This window comes from Phallusia mammillata, chromosome 2 (assembly GCF_965637545.1).
Source record: "Phallusia mammillata chromosome 2, kaPhaMamm4.hap1.1, whole genome shotgun sequence".
NCBI lineage: Eukaryota > Metazoa > Chordata > Ascidiacea > Phlebobranchia > Ascidiidae > Phallusia > Phallusia mammillata.
The window spans coordinates 14022330-14045115 of record NC_137253.1 but is presented as its reverse complement, the minus strand read 5'-3'; the positions used below and the strand labels follow the sequence as shown (position 1 = coordinate 14045115).

The window sequence follows — 22786 nt, the reverse complement described above, 5'->3', positions numbered from 1 at the left end:
TGGAAAAAGAAAAACTTTTCACACCACCACACCACCATGTTTTTCAAAATTGCTGATGTTTATTGCATAATTTAATCAAAAAACAAATTTAAAAATAGTGACGAGATGCCTTTCTGAACATTTTTAAAAGCAAAATTAAAGTACAGTAGTAGCAATTGAAGGCACCACATATCGTGTTTTACTTCCAGTAAGAAGGGAAATATACTGCATGAATTGCTGAGTAATATTTAACACTAACTTAAAAATGTGCACAAACTGGTCAAAATGTGCGTAATCATTGCACCTTGGGAAGACTCTGCAACAACTTATCATTTTTAACAGCACATTGTTTAGCATACTCATTTTTATCCATAATAAACTTGGACATGGACTTTTTAAATTGCTCTAATGGGCACAAAGTATCTGTGCAACCAGATACTTTTCTTGCTTTACCAAGGTAAAGAATTCTTATAAACTGCTCTCCGCTTTCCTTTTTCTCATACAATTCTACGGTTATGTCAGCAGCAAAAGGTGGCCATTCAAAGTCAGTTATGCCAAATGCTTGCATCAGTGGCATTAAAGTTGTGTCATGACCAGAAAATAAATATAATTTTTTGTGACATTGTCTATTGATGCACGATGAAATGTTGCTCAATACTGTTCCAATCAGGGGGCCAATTCCCAGCTTTAAAGCAAGATTTCTGAAGATAAACATCTATGTAAATACATTGTTTGAAAAGCTGCACAAAAACCCACATTGATCTACCTAGTTTCTTTTGTTCCTGCAAATACATGATGCATGATTTCTAGTGCAGCATTTTCAAGTTCATTGTTAACCACCGGAATATCATAGTTGGCTGGGAGAACGCCATGTTCTTTGTGGGCAACAATGCAATCTCTCAAAGTGACAATATGAACTTTTTCTTCACTGGAAATATTGTATGCAAGTTCAATTCTTTCTCTCTACATTAAATCATAAAATACATCTTTGATTAGCAACATTCATAGTACCACAGTAAAAAATGAGCTTGAGTCTTTGTCTGTGTGTCTAGTAGTCTTACCTTGTCTTTCATTTCATGCAACAAATCAGGTTCCACCCATGCCCACCGAGAAAGCAATTTCAAGTAATGGCATTTATTGAAGTTCGGAAACATGTAATCTTCATCAACAGGAGCAACTTCAATAGAAATTGGGGCCTTCGTTCCCGGGAACAATCCTTAGTAAAATAACAAAATAAGTGCCTTGAAGGAATTGTATGTAACAAAGTCAAAATTATGTCACTCCTACCTGCTAAAGTGCTCCGGGCAGATTCAATTGCTCTTGGAATTTCAGTAGATCTTACATTCACTTCATCAGAAATTTCAGGTTTTAAAAAGTTAAGTTCATTTACATATTTTTGTCTTATTGAACATCCAAGCCTGTACATTTGCTCTGCCCCGGTTGTTGTAAGATTGCCCAAAAACTTTCCTTTAGTTAAGTGAAGTTTATATCCTTCATATGGCTTTCCATCTGGTCTTAAGGTGTTGAAAGGTACAAAAGTATGCTGAGGATGTTGTAATATGTCATCAGGGTAAAGCACCTTTGGAAGGTATTTTGGAATAAATAAAGGTGTTCTTGCACCATGACGAAACACTATTTGCACCAGTTTAAGGTCAAATTCTGATGGAACTTGTTGAACACTGTCAGATTTTGAAACACAGTTTGCTTCTCTTCGCAACATCATGTATCCAAGAACAGAGGCAGAGGAACATATTGATATAACACGCAGTCCCATTATTGAGCTCTTACTAAAATAGGTAAAGCATTGATTAAATAGTTGTTTATATTTTATTGCCAACATGCTTGGTTATGACTTATGACGTTCATATCGATGAATATTAATTTCAACATACGCGTATTAATAACTGCAAAATATTTTTGTTTTTACCTTCTGTAGAAGTTTAAAGTTGTATACAACTTGTCTTATCAGATCAATATTGATCAGATCTCGGTCACTGCTGGTTTTTTATTTACCTTCCAGCATGTATTTAAACCGGTTTGGTTATGCCTTTCATCATTAATTCGAAATGTCCTCGGAAAGTGTTTTTAACCTGATGTCATTAATCAATTAGTATTTTATTTGCCAAATACATTCAAGAAGATCTATATTTCCACTGCATGACATCACACCGCAAGAAAAATAGAAATTGCGAAACATCCGTGTAATCATGTATAAATTACACAGACCCCTGAAAAACTAAATACCAAACCTAATCACAACCTGAACCGTTGTGAGATCACAAGCGGTTCAACCAAAATCCATAGAAACACCCGATCCGTCTGGAAGTCCCCGATTAAAATACCTACGCGATCCTGGCAACCAGCAAAAAACGGCGCCAGCAACCACGCAAAGGGTGCACTTTCGACCCCAATATCTCGCGAACCAAACAAAGCTGAACAGAAAAATTTTAACACAATAATTTTGTAAGCATTTACAATCCATCAATGGCATTCGTTTAAAAAAATATTAAAACCACAAATATTAATACGCATATGAATATGACTGCTTAATACTCGTTAACGCGTTTCGCAGAATAAAAGCCACTGACATATTCTGTTTCTGCAGAGCATGCCGTTTTCAAAAAGCCCTAACTCGTTATTGTATTATCGGGGGCTCTGCTCCGAATATTAACTTGAAGTTCATAACTCGCGCAAAATGCCGCAGTCCCCGCTCGCCAGCAATCAATGACGCGCGACCGCTCAAAATGTCCAAAAGGGGTTCACTTTCGACCCCAATATCTCGCGAACCAAACAAAGCTGAACAGAAAAATTTGTACACGGGGAAACTCAGGTTTATAAAGGTTATTCTGATTTTTACAATGAAGTGCAGAAAGGAACTGAGCAGAATTTTACCAAAGACAATCGAACGCAAGGCATTATGGAAAAAAGTCAACAGGAACTGAAAAGGACTAGGTGTCAAGAAAGAATATTTAAAGGCTTACATGAATTTGCACAAGTTTATGCCACTGATCTAGAAAAAAGCCTGGATAGCGCATTCAAGCGGAAAAGTGAAGCCTACATGGAGGGTACGGCGGCCATATTGGAAGGATCACCTGCGTTAGGCGGTGGCAGCCATCAGAACGTTATTTGGACTAAATTCAGTGTTAGTGCGAAGTTATTATATTGTGTTTCATATTTTTATGTTGATTTCAGGTTGTATTAAATATATTGCTCTTCATATACGCATATTACGCGGTTCTGTGGAGAGAAATTGCTGATGTCGTCGGATTTACATTTTTGCCATTTCACCTACGTGGGTATTCAGCAGCGAAGATATATATATTTATGCAATTGTTGATGCTAATTTCATCTAAAAAGAGACAATTTGACAATAATGCAACATGCATTAAACCCCAAAAATAACTTTTATTGCATGTTTCAAATCAGAACTGAGGAATAAAAAAACTACTTTGCTCTACTTTTTCTGATATGGTCTCCAGTGATTTTTCTGACATTTGCAGTTAAGTCTAACTTTTGTGTAGCATTTGGATGTCATTTTGATTAGCTCAAATTTATAATTGTCCATAACAGGACAATCAAATGAATGGTCAGTCCCTGGAACACTTTAGAATGAGGAACATCCATCAACACTGACAATGCTATTGCTTCTAAAATATTCCTTTGCTATTTGGTAATTTGTTATCTGTTGTGACATGTATTTAAATCTTTTTTCTGTTTCGTGGCAAAGTGTAGTTACGCTAGATGATTTCTTAAGAGACCCCCCTTTTTTCTTAAAAAAACAGAAAACTATGGTGTGCTGGTGAAGTAGGTGAACTGAGTGCTGTGCAAATGAAACGTGTTTGTTTTTTGACCATCTTTCCTGTTTTATAGACAGATAAAGTTTGTGTTGCTGGAACATCTGCATAATCGTGATCATTTTGGATTCCGATTTTCTTAATTATACTTTCTAATTACTGCAAAATATGAAATTCTCTTATTTTTGGACCTGCGTATATTATTCATCACTTTTAAAATATTGGTAGAATCTTGGTTTTGGCAATTGCTATTTTTTGTGATACTGCTTCTCCATAGAAGGCGCTTGCATGTCGCTTTAAGTAGCTGAGTTGTTGTTGAAGCCCCCAACAGAATAAAATACCTTTAATACAAGTCAATGAAGCCAGGTTGGGCAATTTTAGACCAACAATATATAAGCACTCTTTAAGGAATGATTCCCATGATGCCTTATTAGAAATATGTAGGGGTGATCAAAAGCCATGGGCAAATAGATTCTGGAAGGTCAATACATCAAACAAATGATTGAACAATCTAATAAACTGTATGGTAGCTTATCTACCAGTAAATTCTTTTAACCTGAGCTGTGTAGCTTAATATTTATTCTAATCAACAACATTGGAAACTAAGACTGTGCAGCAGTATTAATCTCCATTTTGTGTTGGTGCCATTTATTATGCTGTTTCAATTTCAGTTGTTGCTTAAATATATTCTCATTCTTTCATGTATTACTTTTAATGTTCTAATTCATTATTTCAATTAACACAATTTAATTATCACCTACTGTATTGGTTCAGTCTTGATTCATGGGGAAACAGTATCTTCTCTTAGAGTGATAATTTGGCTAGTATGGTTCATATATTTTTCTTAAAAATGGTCCGAGCAAACCAGAGAGTGTTTGCTGTGATTTCAGGTTTGCCTGCCAATGTTATTTATCCGGCCTTTCGACGGTCCGACTAAGATGCAATGCTAGGAGCAAAAGTATTAAACCTGTAATAAAAATGTGTGTAAAATAGTAATGAAAAAACTGAAGTTCATGTGAGTTTAATATTGAGATTAACTTACCACTTAGATCAACAAACCACATAACCAAGTGATTGTATACTTATTAATCCCGCCTGGAATCGAACCAGGGTCCTTTGCCATAAAGCAAATGTGATAAACCACTACACCACAGGATTTGACAAAATGTATACATCACTTGGATAAATCGGTACTACTACATCTTGTACAATTATAATGGTTAAAGATCTGTAGTTATATAACAAACACCAATATTCCAAGTCAATACAACTAAAATCAGCCTCAGTTGCCAACTTGCCATCACTATAACTCAAACAAAATGTCAAAAATATATCCTACTTGTAAAATGTACGGGAATATCTGGGCTTTGTACCGCTCTCTCTCCATCATCACTGCCTTTGCCGTCACTTATACTTCTACATTATTAGCGTTTTTTGTTGCAACGGAATGCATAACACTGTGTTTCTGCTTTGCCCAGTGTACCAGGTGATCCTTCCAATATGGCGGCAAAACCTCCACACAGGCTTCAAAAATCCCCTTATCGTAACGCCTGGTTGCGCTATCCAGGCTTTTTTCTAGATCAGTGGTTTATGCAGACAGTCATCTTGGGTTGGTTCGCGAGTACAAAGATGGTATAAGGATAGGTGAAAAGAGAAAGCGAAAACAAACAGCATCAAGGGAAACTGAAGAAAAGTGGCAAAAACGAAGTAGGCTCACAGCTCCAGACAAAAGCATGGGAAAGTATATGCAATCTCCCGCAGTTTCTCTGCGGGACTGCTTAGGCTCTAAGGGTTCACAGCGAAATAAAGATGCAAAGAAGAGAAATCAGTGTCAGATAACAAAAGGTTTATGCGAGCACGAGCAATCAGGTTTAGCTCGGCGCTGTTGTGCAACAAAGTGGGAAACAAAGTTTTCTTTAACGTCAGATGATTTGGTGGATGTAAAAAGAAACAAATTTTGGCTTGGCGATAATCATATAGACTCAGCAATGAACATTCTTTCTGAGCAGTTTCCTCATATTGGAGGCTTGCAAAGTTATTTTGCGTTTTTAGGTTGTACGGACATGTCCCCTATGTACACACCTCAGCAAAAAAAAATTCAAATTATAAATGTCCAGGGTAATCACTGGGTTACTGCGTCCAATGTATTTTCAGGCAATGACTCCACTGTTATGATTTACGACAGTGGTTACACCAAATACAAGATAGAAGAACAACTCCCCATTTCAAAACTTATTACCTGTAAAAACAAAAATATTAATTGTGTTTTCCCCTATGTGTCTCGACAGAGAGCAGGATCAGGAAACTGCGGCCCGTTCGCGATAGCATTTGCTGCTGCGCTTTGCATCGGTATGCGACCTGAAGACGCGGTGTTTAAGGAGGCGAGTTTGCGCAAGATGATTGGAAAGTGGCTGGAAAACAAAAAAGTTTCTCCGAACGAAATAATTTCTGGTCCGGCAACTACAAAGCCCATTAGGGACTCCTTTGAGATTCCAGTTTACTGCAAGTGTAGGTTAGCTGACAACAAGCAGTTTGACAACAAGCAGCTGACAACAAGCAGGCTAAATGCTGAAAGCGACGAAATACGCTAACTTTATTACAATTTTTGAAATCTTTTCGGGCCCATTATTTTCTTTAAATTCACCACATTGCCTCACCTTTAAGTCTATTTTAACAAACCGGTTTCAAAAAAGTGAACCCGATTCGATATTTACAGCAAAATGCAATTAACCAACACCCACTTTGGGACAAATGCTGAAAGCGACGAAATACGCTAACTTTATTACAATTTTTGAAATCTTTTCGGGCCCATTATTTTCTTTAAATTCGCAACATTGCCTCATCTTTTAGTCTATTTTAACAATCCGGTTTCAAAAAAGTGAACTCGACTCGATAATTAGAGCAAAATGCAATTTACTAACACCCTCTTTGGGCCAAATGCCAATAGTGACGAAATACGCTAACTTTATTACAATTTTTGAAATCTTTTCGGGCCCATTATTTTCTTTAAATTCACCACATTGCCTCATCTTTCAGTCTATTTTAACAATCCGGTTTCAAAAAAGTGAACCCGACTCGTTAATTACAGCAAAATGCAATTAACCAACACCCACTTTGGGCCAAATGCTGAAAGCGACGAAATACGCTAATTTTATTACAATTTTTGAAATCTTTTCGGGCCCATTATTTTCTTTAAATTCGCAACATTGATTAATCTTTTAGTCTATTTTAACAATCCGGTTACAACAAAGTGAACCCGACTCGATAATTACAGCAAAATGCAATTAACTAACGTCCACTTTGGGAGAAATGCCGAAAGTGACGAAATATGCTAAGTTCAATACAATTTTTGAATACTTTTCGGGCCCATTATTTTCTTTAAATTCACCACATTGCCTCATCTTTTAGTCTATTTTAACAATCCGGTTTCAAAAGAGTGAACTCGACTCGATAATTAGAGCAAAATGCAATTTACTAACACGCTGTTTGGGCTAAATGCCAATAGTGACGAAATACGCTAACTTGAATACAATTTTTGAAATCTTTTCGGGCCCATTATTTTCTTTAAATTCACCACATTGCCTCATCTTTCAGTCTATTTTAACAATCCGGTTTCAAAAGAGTGAACCCGACTCGATAATTACAGCAAAATGCAATTAACCAACACCCACTTTGGGCCAAATGCTGAAAGCGACGAAATACGCTAACTTTATTACAATTTGAGTCGCTATCGAATTTGTCAACTGCATTAAATGATGATGTTCAGTCGCCTACAGAAGTTTTAAGCGATTTAGATGAAAGCGTTGGTAGTGTGACAGAGGTTTTCGAAGAAACCGTTGTTTCGGATGACCAAAATTCGAATTTGTCCTCTGAAAACCTTGAAGTGCCTATGGATGTTTTATCCGAAAAAGATAACGAAATTGGCGACTCTAACCCGTTTTATGATACGTCGGTATTAGATACCAAAACCATTGAAGATCTTGGTGGGGTTGGTGACGAAACCAAAAAAAGCATCGTCATGTAGACATGGTCAGGATTGAGGATGTCATTCAATTTTCGCTAGAAGATTGGAGAAATATGGTGGCAGATCGTACAAGAAATCGTTTTGGTACCTTATATCGTGAGCTGGTTTTAGACAAACTTCGAAAGGTGTATTGCTCGTGCGTTCCAAACTTTTCAAACAATTACTTGGTTGATGTTGATGGTGTTGCAACAATTACAAACCAAGACGATTGTTACAAAGAAGGTCGGGTAAATTTGTATTGCAGCCATAGAAACTGCAAAAACTGTAAATGTGAGGTAAAATATTCAATTACATTCGTGTCATATGTTGATAAAGTGGAAGGGCACGTAAAGGTGAGTGGAAATCGAAATCATCAACCTAGTGTAAAAGGCGATGAAGAGTTACTGGTTCGTTTAGTTAGGAATACCCTGCCCAAAAGCATGCAAATGAAGACCGCTGTTAAAGAGTACAAAGAATTTTACGACCAAATGGAACCGGAAGAACGTTGGTTAGGTGCGCACACATATCTGCCGTCCCAATCTGTGTTGAATAATATTAAAAGTGAAGGAAGTCTAGGTCGCCGAATAAGCAAATTGTGGTACATTAATCTTAATACTTTACGCTTAGAAATGGAAAAGAAAAGCCATTACTTTATCAGACACATTTCTGTTCATCCGCCAATGGTCGTAATGTACTCCGATGCGCAGGTAAAAACTTTCAATCAAATTTGTGTATCTGATATTGCTTACTTAGATTCGACACGAAGCATTTTGCGACGTTTTGAAAATTATTCCGATTTTCAAGTTTACACCTTATTAATTACAAACCCAACACAAGGTGGAACTCCCCTTCCCGTAGCAACATGTGTCAGTTGTTTACATGATGCAAATACAATTAGTCATTTTCTGGAAAACATTTTGTTCGCCGTGGCTAAAATTTGTGGTCGTGCTAAAAAAAACATCGCTTATTGTAATTGATGGGTCCATGGCTATGTGGAACGCTGCATTGAAAGCGATATTGCATGAGACGCGATTGGACTTTTACAACCGCTGTTTCAAAATTGTGACCGGGAGATTTGACGAGGTTGACTTGACCAAAACTATCTTTCATAATTGCTACAGTCATGCCATGAAAGCTGTCAAGTGTTTATGCCATAAATACAGCAATAAACGTAAAATCGTTACAACTTACTTGTTTTGGATTAACGTAATGTTTTCATGCACGACGCTGCCTGAACTAGATGAGGTCGTAGAAAGTTTTTGACAAACTGTAAAAAACCCTCAGCGTTGGTTGAAAAACATTTCAAACGCCTTCAATTATTTCGGCTACGGGACTGCACCGACGATGGCAATGGTAAGAACGGCAGCGACGATAGCACTGATTATTTTTATGCTTGCAAGTCGTCCGACAGATTGCAGGAACGTCATTCACCGTTTTACGTTAGATACAAAAAAACTTAATTTTAATACTTCGCAGGTGTGCAAGGATCACATGTATACCAATTGCGACGAAAATGTTTATAAAATAATAAACACTACAAAATAATAAACACATTGATACAATTGCAACCCTCAGTTGTGTGAGAAGGTACTGGAAATTATTTTAAGTGGAATTTGCGCAAAATCGTAGTTAATGCTTGGAGATTTAACTCGGCATGACACACCAGGCAATCAATCAAGCGAATAACTTGATGCGTATGAAGCATTTTTCAAAAAGTGTGAAATTTTGCAAGAAGCTGGTCACCAAACTATTATGGTAAACAATCAAACTCAAGGTATAATTGAAGAACATTTGGGAGACATGAAAGTTAATTTTATTGATGACAAGCGTGTGGGGCGAATTGACGACTTCGTGGTAAAATACTTCAACGCCATAAAGGTTTTACAAAAACAGTTCGCCGACTCTGTGCAACACCTTACAACAACTCCTAAAAAAAAAATCGAAAACACAATTGATTCCGTTTACAACTTCGACGCCTATGGTTGTGTCTAAGTTTAAGAAAAGAAAACGCAATGCGACCAGTTTTAAAACAGCTAAAATATCAAAATAAGGCAACTTCGTTACAGGACAGTAGGCCTACCGAAGTGACAGACACCCCTGTTATTCCTGCTTTCATATTTTGTCCCAATAATGACAATGTTGTTGCAACGTGTAAACCCGTAGCAGGTCTCGTTTGGAATAAAATTCCTTCAAACCCAGTAACAATTGCAAATTCGGCTCTTGTTGTGCCATGTAATCAAACGTTATCATGGCTGGATTTGTGCTCTATTTGTCCTAAGCCAATTTCTACGTACACAGCTTTGACGCAAAACGCATATAAGTCCCACTCCGATAAAACGCTTGGTTGGTTAACAGACAAGGTTGGTGATCATTTTATTGCACGAGTTGTTCGTCTTTGTAACTATTTTCGTGCTCATCAATATGGATACATCTCCACGTTATTAGCATCAGAAATTTTAAACGGCAAATTTTAAACGTTATTAGCATCAGAAATTTTAAACAGAAATTTAAGAATATTCATAGGGCATTCAAAGAAATTGTTCGTAGTGACGAAGACATAAAAGATAACGTTTTTGTTGCGCTACTACATCACAGTCATTTTCTTGTACTGTGGTTTATTAAACCCAAAAAGTCGCTTACTCTGTATGATTCTATGCAACCGACGGAAACAGGACTAATCTCGTAGCTGAAAAAAACGCTGGTCCCGTTATTTTGCAAGTTATCGGGCTATGACGTGCTTTTGCTATTTGACTCGAAAGTGCAACAGAACAACGGTTCAAGTTGTGGGGTATGTGTTTGCTACACCGTTGATTTAATTGCAGCAGAAACCCTGGGTATGAGCGTTTTTCCGGTTGACAAATTAAGTTTTCGACAATAGCAGACGTATGCATTAATTGAGAATTCGTGCAAATGTAATGTTCAAATTAAAGCAGAAATGGAAAAAGAATTTTTAACTGCTTGTGGTCTTCCAAATGATTTTAATAATTGCTGGATGAATTCAACTTTGCAAGCAGTTCAAAGTCTTGTTGTTGAGCTGCCTAAAAGTTTTGCTCAGAACATACAAGGAAAGCTAGCTGGTTACATTTGCAGTTTAGTGCAGAAAAAAATTGAAGTTGACTCATACACCGAATTAATCGAAGATGTTTGCAGATACAACAAATGGAAAATAGGAGAGGGCCAAGATGTTAGTGAGTTTTTCACACTTTGCGACTTTGAACTGGTTTTGAAGCATTGCAAATTAAATACGCGTTTTCAACTTAAGACATCAAATACGTGTGTCGTTTGTGGTACGGTGTCAAGAACAGTGAATAATCAAAGCATTATATTTTTGTCAATGTTTCAAAATATACCCGACAACCAACTTCTATCCGAGTATTTTAATGCAGAAGTTAATGATACTGTCGCTGCCCACTGCTCAGTTTGCGGTGAACATACTGAATCATCTGTGACGTCACGAGTAGACAACGCTTCAGAAATATTTTGCTTGGCGTTGAAACGAAACGTTTTGCAACAGAAGCGTTGTACTTCAGCAAACCCTGATAGAACTCTATCCTTACGATGTTTTTCGCTAACGTATCCTTACAAGTTAGTTTCTGTGGTAGTTCATATGGGATCTAACGTTGCATCTGGTCATTACGAGTGCTATAGATTTGATGAACTATAGCAGGGGTCACCAAACTACGGCCCGCGGGCCGGATCCGGCCCGCGAGGTCATTTCATCCGGCCCGCGACCACATTTTTTAGGTTGCCAAATTGTATTAATAACTTTGTAACATTGGAAGTTAATCTACTCCTTACAAAAGTTTTTCTGTGGGGATATTCAGAATTAATACTACCGCGTTTCATAGGATTTTAACGCCCGGGGTTGACCCAAAGCCAGTTTGTTACGTCACAGAGAAGACTACAAGTGTTAATTGTGCGCAAACAATTGCCTTCTTTTGTCACTTGTGGCGTAATATACAAGCATTGCCCGTAAGATGAGACTAATTATACAGTTTAACAGTCGCAAGACCAGTTTTTGAATAGGATTGTAGAAAGACCATAACTTGGCGCCCCTATAAAAATTGCCTCGTTGGGTTGGGCATAAGCTATGCGGCCCGCGCGAATGATTGTTATCACTCATCCGGCCCGCAGTGAAAAAAGTTTGGTGACCCCTGAACTATAGGATTAACCCTCTTCAATGATAAAATGGTAAAACGGACATTATTTGAATGCGAAAAAGAAAACATTCTGACTGGAAGTTGACTATTTTTTTACAAACGAACCGGCGGAGATGTTGACGCAATTGCCAAAACTGTAACTCCAACGACGTCAGTTAAAGTAATAGTTAGACGGCGACGTCACTGCAACTTGTCATCTGTTACAATTTGCTCTAATTATCGAGTCGGGTTCACTTTTTTGAAAACGGATTATTAAAATAGACTAAAAGATGAGGCAATGTGGCGAATTTTAAAAAAATAATGGGCCCGAAAAGATTTCAAATATTGTATTGAACTTAGCATATTTCGTCACTTTCGGCATTTGGCCCAAAGTGGGTGTTAGTTAATTGCATTTTGCTGTAATTATCGAGTCGGGTTCATTTTTTTGAAAACGGATTATTAAAATAGACTAAAAGATGAGGCAATGTGGCGAATTTAAAAAAAATAATGGGCCCGAAACGATTTCAAAAATTGTATTGGACTTAGCATATTTCGTCACTTTCGACATTTGGCCCAAAATGGGTGTTAGTTAATTGCATTTTGCTGTAATTATCGAGTCGGGTTCATTTTTTTGAAAACGGATTATTAAAATAGACTAAAAGATGAGGCAATGTTGCGAATTAAAAAAAATAATGGGCCCGAAAAGATTTCAAATATTGTATTCAAGTTAGCGTATTTCGTCACTATTGGCATTTGGCCCAAAGTGGGTGTTAGTTAATTGCATTTTGCTCTAATTATCGAGACGGGTTCACTTTTTTGAAAACGTATTATTAAAATAGACTAAAAGATGAGGCAATGTTGCGAATTAAAAAATAATGATGGGCCCGAAAAGATTTCAAAAATTGTATTCAAGTTAGCGTATTTCGTCACTATTGGCATTTGGCCCAAAGAGAGTGTTAGTTAATTGCATTTTGCTGTAATTATCGAGTCGGGTTCACTTTTTTGAAAATGGATTGTTAAAATAGACTAAAAGCTGAGGCAATGTGGTGAATTTAAAGAAAATAATGGGCCCGAAAAGATTTCAAAAATTGTATTCAAGTTAGCGTATTTTATAACTTTCGGCATTTGGCCCAAAGTGGGTGTTGGTTAATTGCATTTTGCTCTAATTATCGAGTCGGGTTCACTGTTTTGAAAATGGATTGTAAAAATAGACTGAAAGATTAAGCAATGTTGCGAATTTGAAGAAAATAATGGGCCCAGAAAAATGTTAAAAATTGTAATAAAATTAGCATATTTCGTCAATATTTCGATTTGGCCAAAACGTTCGTTGCGCATCCATCCGTGATGTTCTCTCGTTTCGCATTCCTTTTTCGTTTTTATTCTGGCAGAATGACAATGGTCGTTACGCGAGGGAAACCAACGGACATGTACTGCACAACCAAAAAGTATTGTGTTCAAATGTTTCTGTTCAGGGCTTTTTGAAAACGGCATGCTCTGCAGAAACAGAATATGTCAGTGGCTTTTATTCTGCGAAACGCGTTAACGAGTATTAAGCAGTCATATTCATATGCGTATTAATATTTGTTCTTTTAATATTTTTTTAAACGAATGCCATTGATGGTTTGTGAATGCTTACAAAATTATTGTGTTAAAATTTTTCTGTTCAGCTTTGTTTGGTTCGCGAGATATTGGGGTCGAAAGTGCACCCTTTGCGTGGTTGCTGACGCCGTTTTTTGCTGGTTGCCAGGATCGCGTAGGTGATTAAAATCGGCTGTGTTACGCAGAATAATGCGTTTCTTATCGGGCGGGATTAGAATTTAGAATCTTTAGAACCTGTGTTATAACACAGCCCGATTGCGGACGGTTTTATCGGTAATGGCAGTGGAGCATTAAATTTGTTTTTTATTGGCAAATATTATTTTTGCTGTGATAATAATGGCAGGTAAATTGGGTTTTATACGAAAATGGCAGTTAATTGTAAAACAGCAAGACAAAAACAAATGCATTCTAAGCTGTGAAATAAATATGTTAAACACTAAAATGAGCCAAGAATCAAGATTGAAGTACCTGATTGGCATCAAGGTTCTGGCAATGAAGCAATGCAAAGAGACCTTTAAGTGAGAAGAATGTCAAGTTCTTACCTTTATATGAAGCAAAGTGAGGACCAGCACACTGTCATATGAGGGCTTGTAGATTGGATTTGAATTGAAATGATTCACAGTAAGTGGCTGCCTTTCTAAACTCAACTCTTTCTGTATTTCTGGCTGATGTTAATTTGAATTTTAGCACAGTTAAAACCCCCAATATTGAATATTAACTCTGTTTCATAACACTTAGACTGCTTATTGGTGACTAAACTCAAGACTATTTTGTTAACTCATAATTGTCAAGTCAAATGAGCATACACTTTATCTTTATTTTTTTATTGCAGTTCACCATCTGGAAAAATGCTTAAAGCTTGAAAAAGTCAACAGAAACATTCCATATCAAAAATATTGAAGAAACTCTTTCATTGCGGAAGAATTTTGTCGACAAAAACAGCTCTCTCTTAAAGTGTCAGCAAAATCATTGATGTATACAACCTGTTACTTGCCTCACAGGAGAAAATTGTATGTCGAGATATGTGTACTGACCTATGAAAGGTAGACAATAGGAACACTCCGAATCTGACTCAAATCTGACCAAACAAACCTATCGCTGAATAAATCAAGTGTAAATGACGCCAAGCATTTTAGTTAATATTTACAAGTCTATATTTTGACGAAACATGACAACAGCGCTACAAGCAGTTGAACGTATAACACAATTACCAAACAGCACTGAGTTATTATCTTCTGTCTCTGGTCTTCTCCCCTGGTTTAGGTTTTAAAATACTTGTTTATATAGCGATAGTGTCACGAGATTGATTGCATAACACGTACACGCGAAATGCTTATTATGTTCTGCCGTAGTTTGCAAACACAAATACTTAGTGCCAAAGGTCGTTTAAGACGTTGCAAGAAAACATAATACATAACTAATATTGCATGTGACACAATGTTTGAATTTAAAGTCCAAAGTTTGATCCATGAAATCCAGAGTCCGATACATATCACCACATACTTTAGTTTTACATGAATCAAATCGGAATATGTGTTATTTCTTTTCCACTGTTCTACCTGCCTGCAAGGTTATTTATTAGTTCTTATACCCAAATTAAGAATTTGTATTCAAACATTTGTAGGCGTTGATATTATTTTACCTCCATGGTGATTATGGTATCATGTAAATTCTGAGAATGTTTTGCACTCTGATGTATAGAATCGGACAGTAAAAGTGATTCATCAGACATAAATTGAGAACCTCTAGTTTTGACCAGTAGTCTGCATGATAGCATGTTGTAACAATTGGGTGGTTCAACCTCATTTTTCAAATGATATCCGGTGTAGAATTCAAGCAGTGTGCTAATTCTACCTTTCAGTCTCTTGACTGGCAAAATAAGATAGCCGGTTTCAGATGCACTTTATTTTCAGTGATTTAAAACGGATTTTTGACCACCTTATTTAAATAGAATCAAAACGTCACAATTACAAACAGTCCAAACAATTTACCTTATATAACATAAAATTATCCACCTCAGCAAAGTTTAATACAACACCACAGACTTAGATACTGCTGAAACAATGACTGGGTTACACGTGCAGAGACAAGAAACCGAGAAAGCAGGACGCACATAAAGTTGGCAGTTATGTCGTCACAATGAACTTATAGGTCACGGGTTACAACGGCGGGAAAAGTTCTTGCCATTGGGGAGCGTTACTGTCCGTTACATACCGGCCCCTAAATAACGAACGTGGAAACGAAGTTATTTACACAAAACGACATAAGGACAGAAACGAAACACAACAAAGTTACGCTGCCTCAAGTAAGCACAACTTGCGAATATCGCGCGTATATACAGCCCTCGCAGTGCGAACGCGAACACTTCTGACAGCTCCTTCACCATCAGGGCACACCTCTTCGACAATGCCCTTCGGCCAGGCACCCCGCGGACTCATTTCGTCCACGACCAATACCAGGTCACCAACCCCAAAGTTTTTAGTTGGTCGTACCCATTTCTGGCGCAGCTGAAGTATTGGCAGGTAGTCGCGAAGCCACCTCTTCCAAAACGTATCTGCCAGCCACTGGACTGTACGCCACGATCTCCGGTAGCCGTCGGCAGTCGCGAAGTGCCAGTTTGTCCCTCTTTGACGCAGATGGCTATGAATAGCAGTTTGATTCCATTTTGCCATGCCTTCACGAAGTTCACGTTCGGCACCTACGAAATTGATGCCGTTGTCACTAAAAACATCAGAAGCAGATCCTCTTCTGCTAGAGAACCTGCGAAACGCATTAATGAAAGAGGAGGTGTCCAGCGAATGAGCCACCTCAATGTGTACAGCCCTGGTACACATGCAGGTGAATACACAACCATAACGTTTGACTTGACTCCTTCCTATCTTCACCAGAAAAGGTCCCATGTAATCAACTCCCACACTGGTGAATGGTGGGTTACCAGGAGTAATTCGTTCCTTAGGTAAGCACCCATGATCTGTGATCCGGCCTTGGCATGGCGTAGTTTACAACCTTTGCATCGGCGAACCACACGCCGCACAGCTGAGTGCCCTTTAACTATCCAATACTTCTCGCGCACAGACGCGAGCACGTGTAACGTTCCACAATGACCTTCAGTGTGATGGCAGTGGTTGATAATAATTAAGTCCGTCACGTGGTGACGGTATGGCAAAATAATCTGGTGTTTTTGTTGCTCAAATACTTCTGACCTCCGCAGTCTTCCTCCAACGCAAATAATACCGTTGACAAGACAGGGGCGCAGCTTGCACAACGACGAACGATATTTCGTTGAGCAACAATGCTGCATTGCCTCTTCAAAGCTTTTACAGTCCGGCAGGCAGGCAAGGTCAGAGGGAAACGCTTCTTGTTGTACCAACTGCACAATATATTTTGACGCATTTTCCAACTCTTGTACAGTCAGTCCTACCGGGTTAAAACTTGGCGCATCCGCAGACCTATTCTTGTCGTATTTCCAAAGCACACAGTCCTTAAATCGGCTCAACCAAGCGATAGATTTTTGCAGTTTATCCCACGAAGAAAAACGCTGCAACAGCTGTTGCAGTGGCGTGTCATTGGCAGTCACCTTTGTAGTGCATATAGTATGTGGCTTTATTTCGAGGTCTGTATCAGCTACAGAAAATATGGCCGGCTGATCAGGCCAGGAATCCTGACAGTTCCATAAAAAATCTGGTCCCCTGAACCACTGTCTGGCTTTAACAAATTCGTTGGGCATTAGTCCACGCGAAGCAATGTCAGCAGGGTTATCTTTGCTTCCAACATGTCGCCATTGTGATGGCCGCCATTGTGATGGCCGCGAATGCTCATGAATTATAGCGAGGCGATTCGCAACAAAGGTCTGAAAACGGCGAGCAGTATTGTGTATGTAGTGTAGCACAGTTGTCGAGTCAGACCAAAACAACACATTGTCTACGTCATAGTCCAATTCTTGAACAATCATTGTCCCTAATTTAACTGTAGTTACAGCAGCGACGAGTTCCAGTCGCGGTATTGTGACAGGTTTTAAAGGGGTCACACGAGCTTTTCCAAGCACCAATGAAGAGTGAATATTCCCGTTTGAGTCAACAAAGCGAAGATAACACACCGCACCGAACCCGGTCTCGCAGGCATCGCCAAAGCAGTGCAGCTGTGTTGAAACGATGACTGCATTGGGAGGTTTGTAGCAACGCGGTATAGAAACGTTTTTTAATAAAGGTACGTGGTCCAACCAAAGATTCCAATGCTCAACCGCACTTTCGGGCAGTGGATCGTCCCAATCAAGCTGCTGGTTGCAAAGAGACTGCATTAGCCGTTTCATAGGAAGCATAAAGGGTTGGATAAATCCAAGTGGGTCGTAGACCTGACTGATCATTGAGAGCATTCCGCGACGGGAATGCGGCTTTTGTTTTATATTCACTCGAACCCCAAAGCTGTCATTGGCCATGTTCCACTGAATTCCCAATGTTTTTTCACTAGGTAAGTCCGACAAATCCAAGTTCAGCACTGCACTTGAGCGGTCTGGTTCGTTAACAGACTCGAGGACGGCTGTCGAGTTGCTAAGAATGAAATCTTCGTCAGGTGAAATCCGCCCTCACGCAAAACCTCGGTTATGTCCCTGATTAGCGCAGTGGCTTGCGTAACTGACGACGCTGATTTGAGGCAGTCGTCAACATAAAAAAAATTCAAAATGGTCTCAATAGTATCATGCGAAAACATGTCGTTCTGGTCGAGCGCAGCCTTACGCAGCGCGAAGCTCGCGCAACTAGGCGATGATGTGGCACCAAACAAATGTACCAACATTTGATAGTCCACTGGCGGCAGGCTTGTGTCCCCGTTGGGCCACCACAGAAATCGAAGCGAATCACAGTCCTCGGGCAAAACCCTCACCTGGTGAAACATGCCTTTTATGTCAGCGGCAAAGGCAATCATTTCTTGGCGAAAGCGTAATAGCACTCCGACAAGGCTGTTGGTAAGGTCAGGCCCTTGCAGCAACTTGTCGTTCAAGGAAGTTCGTTTGTAGGAAGCGTCGCAATCAAAAACGATTCGGAATTTGCCACCCGTCGCGTGATGTGGAATGTACCATGTTTGCTTTGTACATGGCAAACTATCTGGGGGAATCTTTCGAGCAAATCCCTGTTTCAAGTAATCTTGCATCTTTTCTGTGTACCTTTCAAGCAATTCCTTATCCTTGTCAAGGCGGCGCTTTAAGTGTGACAAGCGTCGTTCTGCCAAGCTCCTGTTGTAGGGCAGAATGGGTTCAGGCGATTTCCAAGGCAAGGCTATCTGGTAATGTCCATTTACTTTAATGACACTGTTTTTCATGATTGAAAGAGCTCGTTTGTCATTAAGTGAAAGTCCTAGGTCACTCGAACGTTTATCCTGAAACTCAGTACTGTATAATTGCTCCAATTGATAATGTAGCTTTGTGTCAGCGTGTATGTGATTTACGTTCGCGTTCTCAGTGTCCTGCTTTTTCCCTGGGCCAAACAAACACCAACCCAAACCAGTGCGAATAGCAATGGGATCGCCACGAGATCCACGTCCAGCCTCATGTTGCTCGTGAGCCTCGTAAACATCGGCTGCGACGAGCAAGTCGACATTCGGACAGTTTATTGTAGAGAACTTGAGATCCCGAATGTGCGGATACCGTTTTATATCGTCCACAGTAGGAATGCTGCCTTGTAGGTTGGGTAACTTGGGAACGACCCTAACATCCTTCAACAAAAAACATGCGCCATCGTTCAGGCCTTGTACGGATAGCGAAACTTTTCGACTGCGCAATGTCTGCGTTCCGTTTACGGTAGTAATGGTCAAGTTGTCTTCAACACCGCTTAGTCCCAGTTTCTTTGCCAATGCTGCAGAGCACAATGACGTGTCTGACCCGTCGTCAAGAAAGGCATGTGTGAAATGGGGTTTACAATCTATATCCAAGACGGTAACTGGCACGACCTTAAGTCGCACAGAGTGAGTTCGCAGAGTAGCAGCGGATATTCCAGGCAGGGCGGATCCGTCAACTCCCGCTAAAGCGCTAGAAGATTGCCCGGATGGGCCAGAAGGTTGCGCCCAATGCAGTAGCGTGTGGTGCCTTTTCCCACAACCGTCTACACGACACACATAATTGGATGTACATTCGCCCGCACAATGCTCGGGACGAAAACAGTTAAAACACAGTTTGTTACGCCGCACTAGGGCATGACGTTCCTTTACCGGTTGGCTCTTAAAGGCATCACATTTCCACAAAAAATGTGACGACCCACATTGGGGGCATGTAAGGGTTCGTCCCGGTAGATCCTGATTCACAAATGAGTCTTCACCCGACACTGTCGAGTATGCAGCTGCGACTCGACCCGGGAACTTGCCTTTATTGGTAACTTGGCTCTTTGACTTACGTTCCTCGTCGGAAATAAACCTCATCATTGGCGAGAGTGTATCCTCTACCAACAATTCCAAAAGATCCAACAAGGCTTGAAAGGTTACTGGTTGATTTCGTAAACGAAGTTCGGATGATTTAGTGATGAACCGTCTAATTGCCCTCTGCGGCAAGCGCTGCACAACGGCCTCAACATTTTGAGGCAGATCGAGCGTGTATTTACAGTCCCATTGACTGAATAACTTGTAACTTTCTGCAGCTTGTGCACGAAACTGTTGCAAGCCCTGGAAGTCGCTATCCTTTAATTGTGGGCGTTGCGTCAATCTGTCCATATGCGCTCTAACTACAAGGTCTAATCTCCCATGTCTCCTGTGGAGTATATCCAATGCCTCCCTGTATCCTAATTCGGGAGGCATGCTTTTGCATTCCAAAATGTTGGTCAGAGCATTTTCAGTGCAAAATTCACAGAGATATCCCAGCTTCTCAGCATCAGATAAATACGCCTTGTTTATCTGCCGATCGAAGTCGTTCATAAACTTGTGATAGTTAATAGGGTCGCCGTCGTACTTCATCAATGACAGTTTCGGTAAATTGAAACCTTGTTTTATAGTTTCTGCAATTACATACCAATTCTCAGTGGTCGCCGGTGGACCATGAGGGCAAGGTTTTATTGCTGCATATTGATGCTCCTTTTGAAATGTGCCGGCCCCAGTGGCTTCTGCGCAGGTGGCAACCACAGGACCGAATCCCTCTGCCTTCGCTGAGAGGACTCGAGAAGGCCCGACAGAAACCTGTGACTTGGCTGGCGCAAGTGGTTTGTCTGTCGAGTTCACATTCGTTGTTCGTTCTGAAATAGCTTTCGATGGTTGTTCATTTTGGGCACGCGTTAACGCCTTTGTATGCTTATATATGTTAGGCGTTACTTCCTGATTGTAGTCCTGTGCCTTTGCAGAAACCTTTGCGTGTTCCACTAGCACTACAGGGTTAGGCTTTTTGATCGGGGTATGATCCCATCTATGTGAAGACTCACATGAGTCAAACTCGCTTACTGTATCAGCAGCAAACTCGGCCAACTCGAATTCTTCTTGGGCTTTGTCTAACTCCAACTCGAGTTTCATTTCCAGATTTTGTTTTCTGGCTTCCAGTTCAGTGTCCAAATTATGTTTTCTGGCTTTCAGTTCCAGTTCCGTGTCCAAATTTTGTTTTCTGGCTTTCAGTTCCAGTTCCATGTCCAACGCCTTGGACCTAAGAGCACATCGCCGTTTAAGTTGTTCCAGCCTCAATGCTGCAGCTTCGGCTTCACGGCGAGCACGCGCACTGGCAGTGCTCTTGGCACTTCGCACAGAACCTTTAACAGATTGGACGCCTTCATTAGCTGGTTCTTGCCTGACAACATCAATCACGTCAAACAGTTCCTGCGATGTAGAAGGAACATTTTCTCTTTCATCAGACATTTCTCTGAGGACTATTGCCACAGCAAAGCAAAACCGTTTTAAATGATGTAGAATTCAAGCAGTGTGCTAATTCTACCTTTCAGTCTCTTGACTGGCAGAATAAGATAGCCGGTTTCAGATGCACTTTATTTTCAGTGATTTAAACCGGATTTTTGACCACCTTATTTAAATAGAATCAAAACGTCACAATTACAAACAGTCCAAACAATTTACCTTATATAACATAAAATTATCCACCTCAGCAAAGTTTAATACAACACCACAGACTTAGATACTGCTGAAACAATGACTGGGCTACACGTGCAGAGACAAGAAACCGAGAAACAGGGTTGCCAGGTATTGTCGGCTGGATTCGGATAGTATTTGTCTGAAAATCGGACATTTTAGGACAAAAAAAACGAGAGCGTATAATTGCTAACAAGGTATCAATATCGAGGTGCCAACTGCCATTTTTTGTGCGTTTACGTTACCTAAACTCATGAGCGCCGAGTTATACACAAATGCAAAGTGGCGGACGTAAAATATGACGTCACTTATGCGTGCAACCACAAGAACTGAAATCCAAACTTAAAACCCAACAAACTTACCATGTTCGAAAAAAACGATATGTTTGAAATAGTATTTAGTTGGTAATTGCAACACGTTGCTGTAGCGTTTATCATTGGTTTCGCAACGTTTAAAAAATGTTTCGTCAACTCGTTGCTTCATATCACCTCAGATAACCATTTATTACAATACAATTACATTGTACACAACAATGGCCAAACATTCACTGACTGACAATTATGTGTTTAATGTCATAAACAAGGTACTAACCAAAACAAGTTGCACTTTTAAACCACGTTTTGTCGTAAAAAGGGTTTGCAACCTTCAAAAAATAGGAAGGAGACAAAAAGTTATTCAATCAGCAAAATTCGAACATATTAGGACAAAAAACTAAATGTCCTAATGATTTTTAGGCGTCGGACACAGCATGTGAAATTAGGCCAATCTATCGTTTTTTGTCCGATTTTTAGGCCATCTGGCAACCCTGCCGAGAAAGCAGGACGCACATAAAGTTGGCAGTTATGTCGTCACAATGAACGTATAGGTCACGGGTTACAACGGCGGGAAAAGTTCTTGCTATTGGGGAGCGTTACTGTCCGTTACATCCGGTTTAATTTTCTTAATAATTCAGCAAATCATTACATTTTCAGCTGTACAATATTGTTTCACCTTTTTGTTTTATTTTAGTCTGTTTACTTAAAGATCCTTGTTTCGTATGTACTATGTACTTGTAAATGCAGGTTTTAACTAACCAATCAACCAATTGCTGTGAATGTAATTATTTATTCTCTTCCCATTTATTTCTGCTTTCATATAACTATGGGACTCAACTTGAAAATGTTGAAGTGTGGAAATTGGGTTCATAAGGTGCTTTTTCCATCAATAAAGTGTTGTCCTCACTGTGCATTTGG

General features: G+C 39.5%; 4 protein-coding genes and 2 long non-coding RNA genes across 8 annotated transcripts; 3 read left to right on the top strand and 3 right to left on the bottom strand.

Moving 5' to 3' along the window:
- Positions 1 to 39: 39 nt before the first annotated feature.
- LOC145215519 (lysophosphatidic acid phosphatase type 6-like) lies at positions 40 to 2123 on the bottom strand. Of its 2 annotated transcripts, XM_080084216.1 has the most exons (5): positions 1907 to 2123; positions 1267 to 1766; positions 1041 to 1195; positions 746 to 942; positions 40 to 680 (listed from the first exon to the last, which is right to left on the bottom strand). In XM_080084216.1, the coding sequence occupies exons 2-5, from the start codon at positions 1751 to 1753 to the stop codon at positions 275 to 277; spliced, it is 1245 nt and encodes a 414-aa protein (XP_079940342.1). In that variant the 5' UTR covers positions 1754 to 1766; positions 1907 to 2123; the 3' UTR covers positions 40 to 274. The 2 variants fall into 2 exon arrangements, with proteins under 2 accessions (XP_079940342.1, XP_079940341.1); XM_080084215.1 differs by lacking the exon at positions 1907 to 2123 and having other exon boundaries at positions 1267 to 1834.
- A 96-nt stretch (positions 2124 to 2219) lies between these two features.
- On the top strand, positions 2220 to 4529 carry LOC145215523 (uncharacterized). Of its 2 annotated transcripts, XR_013857321.1 has the most exons (3): positions 3001 to 3271; positions 3550 to 3649; positions 3850 to 4529. It is a non-coding gene; the product is annotated as an uncharacterized LOC145215523 (long non-coding RNA). The 2 variants fall into 2 exon arrangements; XR_013857320.1 differs by having other exon boundaries at positions 2220 to 3271; positions 3550 to 4529.
- A 6182-nt stretch (positions 4530 to 10711) lies between these two features.
- LOC145213024 (ubiquitin carboxyl-terminal hydrolase 36-like) lies at positions 10712 to 11440 on the top strand. Its single transcript, XM_080081268.1, has one exon. The coding sequence runs from the start codon at positions 10712 to 10714 to the stop codon at positions 11438 to 11440; it is 729 nt and encodes a 242-aa protein (XP_079937394.1).
- Positions 11441 to 13508: 2068 nt separating this feature from the next.
- LOC145214516 (uncharacterized) lies at positions 13509 to 14981 on the top strand. Its single transcript, XR_013857061.1, has 2 exons — positions 13509 to 14135; positions 14347 to 14981. It is a non-coding gene; the product is annotated as an uncharacterized LOC145214516 (long non-coding RNA).
- Positions 14982 to 15805: 824 nt separating this feature from the next.
- LOC145213023 (uncharacterized) lies at positions 15806 to 17949 on the bottom strand. Its single transcript, XM_080081267.1, has 2 exons — positions 16400 to 17949; positions 15806 to 16274 (listed from the first exon to the last, which is right to left on the bottom strand). The coding sequence occupies exons 1-2, from the start codon at positions 17947 to 17949 to the stop codon at positions 15806 to 15808; spliced, it is 2019 nt and encodes a 672-aa protein (XP_079937393.1).
- A 53-nt stretch (positions 17950 to 18002) lies between these two features.
- Positions 18003 to 21329, bottom strand: LOC145213022 (uncharacterized). The gene has a single exon (XM_080081266.1). The coding sequence runs from the start codon at positions 21327 to 21329 to the stop codon at positions 18003 to 18005; it is 3327 nt and encodes a 1108-aa protein (XP_079937392.1).
- Between the last annotated feature and the right edge of the window lie 1457 nt (positions 21330 to 22786).

Bases quoted from the DNA above. Each gene is read 5' to 3' on its own strand.
- LOC145213023 (XM_080081267.1), bottom strand. From the start codon at position 17,949: ATGGCCAATGACAGCTTTGGGGTTCGAGTGAATATAAAACAAAAGCCG. The intron at 16,275-16,399 runs GTGAAGATAGGA...TGCGTTTCGCAG, and splicing joins ATTACATGGGACCTTTTCTG to GTTCTCTAGCAGAAGAGGAT.
- LOC145213024 (XM_080081268.1), top strand. From the start codon at position 10,712: ATGGAAAAAGAATTTTTAACTGCTTGTGGTCTTCCAAATGATTTTAAT.
- LOC145213022 (XM_080081266.1), bottom strand. From the start codon at position 21,329: ATGTCTGATGAAAGAGAAAATGTTCCTTCTACATCGCAGGAACTGTTT.
- LOC145215519 (XM_080084215.1), bottom strand. From the start codon at position 1,819: ATGTTGGCAATAAAATATAAACAACTATTTAATCAATGCTTTACCTAT. The intron at 1,196-1,266 runs GTAGGAGTGACA...TATTTTACTAAG, and splicing joins TGCCCGGAGCACTTTAGCAG to GATTGTTCCCGGGAACGAAG. The intron at 681-745 runs GTAGATCAATGT...GTTTATCTTCAG, and splicing joins GCAGGAACAAAAGAAACTAG to AAATCTTGCTTTAAAGCTGG.